This window comes from Pelmatolapia mariae, linkage group LG17 (assembly GCF_036321145.2).
Source record: "Pelmatolapia mariae isolate MD_Pm_ZW linkage group LG17, Pm_UMD_F_2, whole genome shotgun sequence".
Taxonomy (NCBI): Eukaryota; Metazoa; Chordata; class Actinopteri; order Cichliformes; family Cichlidae; genus Pelmatolapia; species Pelmatolapia mariae.
In genome coordinates this window covers 15,426,351-15,435,754 of record NC_086242.1, presented here as the reverse complement: position 1 = coordinate 15,435,754, position 9,404 = coordinate 15,426,351, and the positions used below count along the sequence as shown (strand labels likewise).

General features: G+C 40.2%; 1 protein-coding gene across 1 annotated transcript; it reads left to right on the top strand.

The window, feature by feature from the left end:
• Positions 1-283: 283 nt before the first annotated feature.
• Positions 284-9,152, top strand: LOC134615711 (protein FAM180A). Its single transcript, XM_063460298.1, has 3 exons — positions 284-475; positions 7,774-7,871; positions 8,252-9,152. Exons 1-3 carry the CDS (start codon positions 400-402, stop codon positions 8,579-8,581), a joined length of 504 nt encoding a protein of 167 aa, XP_063316368.1. The 5' UTR covers positions 284-399; the 3' UTR covers positions 8,582-9,152.
• The last annotated feature ends 252 nt before the right edge of the window (positions 9,153-9,404 follow it).

Genomic DNA, 9,404 nt, shown 5'->3' with positions numbered 1-9,404 from the left:
CATTTGCTCAGTTGCCTGGTCAACTGAAGAGTCACTCAGTGGCTGAACCACTCAGCCAGTAAAGCAGTCATCCAGTAGCTGTAAGAAAAGTCCAGCCAAGAGGGCAGGCCTTCCCAAAATTGTGATGAATTCCAGATGAGAGCCCAGACACCCTGGCTTGAGAAGAGAACACACACACACGCAAAAGAAAAAAGAAAAAGAAAAAAAAGTAGATGAAGAAGGGAGGGGACAAAAGAAAAGTGAACACAGTGAAAGATGATCCCATGCACAAAGCCTGTGAAGTGGAAAGGAGGGTTCTCATCCATCCTTGAGATGTTCATTTATGACTGAGAGACAGAACTCAGAAAGAAGGGAGTGTGTACTGATTTATACGAGTGGATCTTGGTTGTGAGCATCAGCATGGCACAGTGGTGGACTTTACTCACTGTTGTTTACCTGTGCAGCTACTGTGCTGCCAGTCAGCACCACAGGAAAGGTATGTTGGCACACAAGCTCTGGTAATTAGGTCTAAATGAGCAATTATTAAGAGTCTGATTAGTGTCTCTCTATTATCAGATAAATGGCAATTTTATCACCATCGAGTATATTTGCATTTACAAATTATTCTGTTTTCATTTGTGGGATCATTTAAAAGATTACTAGAAGACAGAGACAGACAAATTGTGATGGCTGAGTCCTGGTACGAGTCTGTGGTTCCAGCTGTGAAAGAATGTGTTTATCCTCTTCAGTTAGCAGGAACATTGCAGTTTGCAGGACATCAGCAGATCGTTTTCCAGCGAAAAATGACTGGCCTGTTGTTGCTGGATCTACTCACTGAGGAAATTCCTTTCTCATCACTCGCAGGCCTTGAAATCTGTAGACAAGTCACATGACGCTGAAGCCAGAAAAAACAAAGAAAGTTCAGAATTGTTTACATTTTTATACCATATCACCAAAATCCAAGAAATCATTTTTTTAATCATTGTTTTATTAAAAGTTTGTAAGACTTGTTTGTTTCCTTCAGCAATAAATCAAACATCCAAAGTGACACTGTCAATAAAAAGTTTCTGAACATGCATTAATTGTCTGTGTTGTCAACAACTGCCCACTGCTGCTGAAAACAAGAGCAGAAAGAAAGTGAAGCTAATGTTCAGAAACTCCTAGAGTTGAGGGAAACTGCAGTTCTGTATTTACATTCTCACTACAAGCAGCTCAGTTCACACTGGAGTGGATAGCACAGCATCGAATCAGGCCAGGACTGCTCTGTTTACATGTACAGGCCAGCGGCCACTCTTTCAATGATGAGGATGTGCACATTCTGGACAGAGAGGAGCGCTGGTTTGGGCAGCCATCGCTGAACCAAAGAGAGAGCCTAAGAGTATATATTTCATCATTCATCAGCTTACAACGATGTGGTTGCAGCCATTCAGCGCTCTGTGAATAGCACTCATGACAATCAGTCATTGGTCATGCCAGTTTGCAGTATGACGCCAGTATGACAGTCTAACATTGTCATACATAACTGAAAAGTATTCCCTAACTGGTTGTCAAGTACTGTCTTTAGGATCGTGGCTGTAGGTGAAATCAACAGCAAAGAGAGTGCAAAAATCTCTTTGTGATTTCTTTGGCCATTAGCAGAATTTGCAGTAAAGACATCAAATTCTTTACTCGAGTCTGCAAACACTAGGCACAGCTTTTAACTTGAAAGTAAATGTTTCCTGCTTCTGTCTCACTTTTCACAGTTTCAGTACCGCTCGGCCAGCGTTGGTGAGTGTCAGGGACTTTCCATGCAAACTCTACAATCTCTGTCTGGCCTTCAGGTCTGGTTTGGTCTCCAACCAATTGCTAAACCACCAACAAGCCAACAAGTTTTAGGAAGTAGTGAGCAACTAATCTGCGATCATTCTGCGACTGGTTAAACAAGTGGTCACCCGGTTTTGGACCCAGGGTTTTGAATTTTCAAGTTCAGAATTCTTTGTACTTTTGAACTTATGTTATCTTTGGATTAGGTTTCTGTTATTGTTAGTGTTTAATTTTTTTATTCGCGCACTTTATTCATTAATTCCTTTGTGTTTACAAGTTTTGTCTTTCTAGCCTTGTTATTTGTTCCTTCAGTTGCTCGCTTTAGTTACTGTTAAAACAGTAACTTTAGGGTTGTTTTTAATTAGTTCCCCTTTTTCTGTTCCTCCTTCTGTCTCATCGCTCTTTGTCTTTGTCATCTCTGTCTTCATGTTCACTCCATCTTCTTGTCTGTCTTTACTTTAAAAGGTTCTGTTTTCATTCATGTTGAGTGTAGCTTTTGTTCGCGTCCCTGTCCTCACTGATTCCCTGATTGGCATCAGCTTGGTTTTGGTCCTCACCCGTCTCCTCTTCCTGCATTACCTTTTGTATATATGTTGTCTCAGTATTCCTTTGTCTTTTGTTGCATTGTCCATATAGTTGTGTGTTTCCTTAGCTTTGTGTTCTTTGTGTTGGATTCCCCAGCTAAATGCTTCGTTGACAAAAGGATTTTTGGACTTGATTTTGGACTTTCCGATTCTCTGAAATAAGAAGCATTGAAGCTGTTATTATTTAGACCTGTTTTCCTGTTTTCCTTCATCACATCTACAAAACCTTTAGACACACAGCGGTTCATGACATGACTTAAACTTTAGTAGTTTAGCAGTTGCTGGTTGCAAACCCATCTCTAGGCTATAGTAGGGGCTTTAGTTGGAATAAGACAACAGAGCTATTGAACACTGGTACTGAGAATAGATACCCTCTCTACTTTTAAGATTAGGCTTAAAACTTTCCAATCTGATGAAGCTTAGTTAGAGCTGGATCATGTGACCTTGAATCATCTCTTCCTGCAATAGGTTTTATATGCCTCTTCACAACATTAGCATATTTTGAAAAACAATGTTAAAGGGCAGTGCATGTAAACGTGACACCAACTAATCACAGGGGAAACTAACCAAGTGTTTCTTCTGTGATGAGTTGGAAATGTGCCCAGGCTTGTGTGGGTTATGAAAGGCTAAGCTCACACCTCCATGAGGTGGAGTGTGGGTGATGGGGAACCAGGAGAAACTGCAGATGTATAACCTTTCTCCCATATCTCCAGTTGTCACCACTGTCCCCAGTATATATCAGCTTCCCTGGCACCACTGCATGACTTTATTGCAGCTGGGCTTTACTACTGCTGGGCTCACAGTTATTAGGAGTATTTATGATGATCTGTGTTTACATCATAAATGGTAGAATTTCAATCTGTCTCACTACAATACTGTCATGGATTGGGATTTTACCATTTTCTATTATTTGGAGATATAGTGAAATGTAGAAGATGGTCCATTGCAGGGAAGATTTCATTGTATCCTGTGTCCTTTTCACCCTCTTTTATCGTACGCTGGAGGGATCCAGACATTCATTTGGGGGTTTTTTTTTCTGTTTTTGATTGTTTTTCCTTCTCTCTCCCTCTCTCTTTCTGTCTCTCGTCAAGACATCCTTCCAGCCAGGAGTACCATTTAGCCCAGCTAATTAATGGATCTTTGTTGTTCCCTCATCTCCTTGCAAGCAGTTAGCGGGAGATTACAAGTTCCCTGCCTCTACATAATGACACTGGGGGGAAGCCTGCCCATCCAAACATTGATTGTTTGGAGCGCCGAAGGAGGGAGGGGAGCATGACGGATGAATGGGCTTAGAACAAGCAGCAGGGAAAGCTGATATGTTGTGATAAAGGACATCAGCAGTATATTAAACATTCAAACTGAAAATGAGAAAAAAGAAAAATTTGCTCATAAGAATGAATCACCTCGTGATGGTTTGTTCGCCTGCATGTTACCCGACCCCCCCACCCACCAAAAAAACAACTTCATGGAAAAGAAGTGCCTGAAAAATCCAGCTCTAAAATATATGGACAGCCTATCTTCACCAGCCCCCTCACTTACATGTGATAAAATCGTAGTGATTAAAGCTGAGATGTCACTTTCACATTCATAAATATTGCACATTAACGTGGCATAATCAAAGACATTAGTTTTGCATAGCGGTTGGTAATCAAAAATGACTAAATATCATTATTTCTCCTTCACTATGATAAATTAGTGGATTTTATATGTTGTCACTGCAAAATTCAGTAGATTTTCTGCACCATTAATCATCTGTAGTTGTCTGCCTGTCACCAGCTGTGTCAAAATATTTCTTTCCCATTTACTTTGTTATGCACTCTATTTGGTCATCCATTAGGGAATGTGAAATTCCACAATGGCATAAAAAGATAGTCATGTAATGAGAGACTATTTTGTTCATGCAGTTCCTCAAAGCTAAAATCCACAATGCAAAGATCACTGTCCTGCAGCTGTACTGCAGTGAGTGCAGACGCTAAATGTCAATAATTTATTTATTGCTTGTAACAGAATGAATAATATCTTGAATATCTATCCTGCAGTGGCCTCAATTTCTCACATCTGTTATCTCTACCTGACCTTCACTACCACCTGTGCTCCTTCATTAGCTCCTTTCTACGTATATGTGCCCTTTTTCTTTGTTATTTGCCATATTGTCAGTCACAGTGTCTCAAACTTATTAGCTAGTTCATTTTCACTGTAATCTTTAAGCATGATTCATTTAGATATCCAGTGTGTGCCCCTACCTATCTTTCCTCTAAGTCAGTATCACCCTCACGATATTGTGCATGGAGAAATTGAACAATTTAACCGAATGACTAGAATTACTGTTATTGCCTGTGCACATATACACTAATGCAGCTCCAACTATAATATTTTTATTCCAAAGTGCTACTGGAGCTGCTATAAACATAAAACACACACTTTCCTACATGCCAAAGGACTATTGTAGTAGTAGCAGAGCCTTTTTATGTAAATTACAGATTATTAATTTTAGATGTAAATCAGCGCTGGGTTGGCCTCCAAGCTGTCACTTCCCTGCATCTCCTCAATCCTTTAACGATATAACCCTTGTTCTAATGAGCACCCTCGGGTGTTGTATTGTTTACATCAGCAATGGCCCGCTGAAGCTTCAGTATCTATTCGGTAACTAATATGTCTGCACAGGCATTGCTCCTCCACAATACCTGATGCATTTGGGAGTTGCATACTCAATGAGGAGTATACATTTTCACCTACAAGTTGTCATCCACTTAGAGTTGGATGTTAGTACTTGATCTAGGGAAATCTTCTCTCTACTTGTCTTTGGTGTTTTGGGGTTGGAACAACTGTGCATGTTGCATATTATATTGCTTCAGAGTCACTCTTCAACAAGTTCAAACTTCTCCATTGGAGGTGTTTGAACTTTTATTGATTTCTGACATTATGATGAGGGTCGTGAACAGCATTTCATCTGCAGTTGGAATTTACAAGAAGTACATATGTTTTGATCCTTGAAACCCAAATTCATATTATAGGAAAAGGTGGAGTTAAACAATGTTTATTTGAGATTTCACAACATCTGGCTATGGCCCTGTTTAGTTGGGGATGGTGGGGCAGGTGGAAGGAATGAGGTAACATGCTGAAGTTTACACAGATGTGCCAGATTTTTGGAATTCATTACTCTAGCATGGAAATGTAGAGCTACACATTTTCTTTACATTGAGAGCGGTGGCTGTGCTGCGAAAGGGAGGCCAGAGCTGAGACTGGCAGTCGCCCAAGCAGGAAGCAGGTACATGGGTGCTCTGCCAGTTTGTGTGGCTTTGGCTGGCCTGACAATTGCTATAAAGCTAAATGTATCTGGCCAGCGATGCTGCAGGCAGTCAAGCTGATCATTACTGCACAATTGGTGAAGCAGCAATCCATAGATGCCACTGTAGGAGAGAGGAAGGATGACATCCAAATTCACATGAATGCCAGTGTTTATATACTGTATACCTCATTAAGATCTCTGTGTGTTGGCTTACACGCTGAACGGAGCACTGGACGGCAACAGAATATGGGTAGCAACCGAAAAAGAGAGCTGAACAGCTGTCGAACCCCAGAGGAAGTTTTACCTTAATTCATTATACTGAGAGTCCTCCTTCTGTGCAAATCAAATTTGATTTTCAGTTCCTTCTCCTGATGCTACATTAACAAAAATGGTTCTTGGAGAGATAACAGAGATACATAAAAAAGTTTTCAAAGTCTGGGCAGTATTCAAAGTTATATTATTACAAACAGACCCTGCACATTCTCGTGTGACTCTTAATCTTCCTTTTAGCCTGGAATAAACTTGCCAGTAGGAATATCTGTTCACTGTCACACAGGACTGCTATCCAAAATATTATAATGCAAATGTGTTGCTGGATTAAGGGAGTTCACATATCATTTCTTAGACACAGCTATGTCATTTAGACAATTTAGACCATAACGTTATTTTTCATTTTAGACCAGTGAACTAGATCATCCCTGAGGTTTTCAAGGCTTCTTGACATGTGACAATAAAAATAAATAAATACCTCCAGTCAGACAGAGTTGTGTACAAAAAAATCTAATATACTACCACATTTAAATATCTCACAAGATAATACTTTTAAGTTATGAGGAAACAGATCATCAGTTCATCAGATCAAATGTTTCCCACTGAAAACGTTACATCCGGATCAAACAAACTCTTTTGGGGATTTCCTAACCTGGATGATTGAGCATGCGTCAACACATGATCCCACACTGTTTCAGCATTGCTGATGCTCAGGTTCAGGGAGGGTAGTCCATGACTGATAGTGCTCCACTCTGTGTTTGGAATCATTATCATCATCAATCATTGCTAAAAATGCCTTTGTTTACATTTCTACATTCATAATTTCCTCAGTTTTGACAAGAAATCTTGACAAACTGAAATTATGACAGAGCCTCCACCATGTTTCACATATGACTGTACAAACTCATTGTTGCACCTCTCAGCTGACTTGATTTGTAACAAAAGTTGTAAATTGGGATTAACCATATCAGTTCCTGTGTAATTTAGCTTACCCCAGCCCTTTCTCTCTGCTTCCCTTCCTTCTTGAGAGCCACCCTTCCACTGAGACCATTTCTGATCAGGCTTCAGTGAACGGCAGACGGATCAACTGAAGAACCTGATGAACCTCCTCTAGATCCTGTGCTAGGCTTCTGCTGGATTTTTCTTTCCAATTTCACATCTTTATAGAGCAGCTCACTCGGTCCAGAATTATGAACTCTGATGTTTCATCACACCGTACAATGCGCATTTTAAAAGAATTTTAAAAACCTCTGAATTGGGGTAAAAACAAAATATTCTAAAATAGCCCCGTGGTTAATTGTTAGTACATCAGATACTTAGGAAAGTATGTGAGTAATGTTAGCTGCTGTTCACCTCTAGATGTGAGCTGTAGGTTTAGCCTCTTGTTATCACTTCCAGGAAAATATGGATTTTGCTCTATTTTATCACAGAAATGAGGCGGCAGCAGCAACTGTTTCTAGCTGAAAGTGAGGGGTTTCATTCCAGCCGTATCAGGACACCTCACATTATGGGATCCCCCGTCTGCTACACATATGGACTGACACTTTGAAGTCTGACCAAATGAGGTCAGTTACACCTGCCCTTCCACAAGTCAATAAGCAGATATCTCACCTCTGGGGGCACCAGGCTGCTGGCGCTTGTAGCAGCTGTAGCTCAGGTCAAAGACCAGTTCATCTCTTCACAGCTGGAGCCCAAGTCTCACCCACATACATAATATTTGAACAGTAATGAATATGTGTTTACTCAACCTCTGGCCCTCCCACATAAATGTCACAATAAATAATGTCCTGCCTTAATTTTTGAATAGGGAGATCCTATAATCCAATTTTTTCTTCTTGTGTGTTCTAGCGCTGTACCCATCTGCATACAGGATAAAACGGGGAACATATTCACTGATCAACCCCACATTCCAGCACTCAGTGGAGGACATCAAGCTGCTTTTTGAGGTCAGTTAAGTTCTTGCGGCCCCGAAATAGTTCATGAGCTAGTGTTTCTTTACTGGAAACCAGTATGCTTAGAATGTGCACAAGACTTCTAAAAATAACACATTTGTGGCCTCACCCTGCTGATTAGAACAAAACACTGTGTACTGCTGCTGTGCTCCTATTATTAGCAGGAATGTGAGATATTTTGGTGACACTGATGAAAAAGATATTTTACTTTCTTATGCCATCTTAAGCTCATTTCAAGATATTTAGATGATTAGGCTCTTTGGAATAGATTGAAATAGCTGTTAACAGGACATGACCTTGCTAGCAACTCCATTTTTCAGTTAGCTACTTATATATGTGAATGTGAATTTAATGGATGCCTCTCTATCTCCCAGATTCTGCTGGCTGGAATGCAGATCCAAGGTGATGAACACACCCTGCTGATCCCAGATGAGGAGTTGGCCTCCCTGAGAAGTGTGGAAAAGCTGGAAGTCATCTGTGAGGAAGTACTGCCTAAAAGGCTCTCCGACATCAGGCGTCTGACGGCTGAGCTCAGCCAGCGGCGCCAACCTCTGAGCTGGCAGGACTTTGAGAGGACAGTACTGACGTTAGTGTACACCACTCAGACCCTGGCTCGAATCACCAACAAGCACCAGAAAGAGTTGTGGACCGACACCCTAATCCAGCTGTTCCAAGCTCTTCAAAAGGATCTCAAACCCTTTTGAGGAAAGAAGAAGTTGTACATATTTTTTTCAGTAGTGGAGATGCCGTTTATCCATGCCATTTCCAGTGTCCTGCAAAGTTTAAAAACAAATTTAATTTTTATATTGCTTTTTATATGAAACTATTTGTATATACAAATACAAATATCAAAAAAAATGTATATAAAATTATATAAGCAATGTAATTTTTAACCAAAAAATGTAACTAAACTCAGGGTCCAAACTCACTTTTATCAGCGCTTTCAAGCTTGACTTCCAGTCTTCCTTAGCTGACTGGGCTAATTCCAATTAAGAGCTCAAACCACAAACTCCTGAAAAGTTATATCATGTGCTTCTGTTTTGTTTTGTTACCCTATGTGAGGTAAATAATAAAATTTTAATTCTCAACAGATCAGCGTATCTTACTTTTCTATAAACTTATTTAAGCACAAGTTTAGTTCAAGCAGACCTCAAGGTCCCAATACATCAGCTCATAGCTGAAATGTCAGATGATATGGGCTTGTAGAGATCGGCTGCTCTCACTTTCCTGGATTTTCTTTCTGATCATGGAAGTCCATAGCATTAAATGAGACTCAACCTTCAGCAAATGAAAATAAACATGTATCTGAGTGAAGTGGTCATGGCTGAAGTCCCTTTTCTTTTAGCTATCAACTCGAAATGTAATGATCATCAAAGATGGTTTGTTATCATTTTTCAGCACATCTTTGCGATAACAGTAGCGCCAGAAAATCAGTGTATAGTCTATTCCTACAGTCACACCAGGTATTTTAGACATGTTTCAATGCCTAAAATTACTATGCATTGAACCAACCCCTGAGTCTAGCAT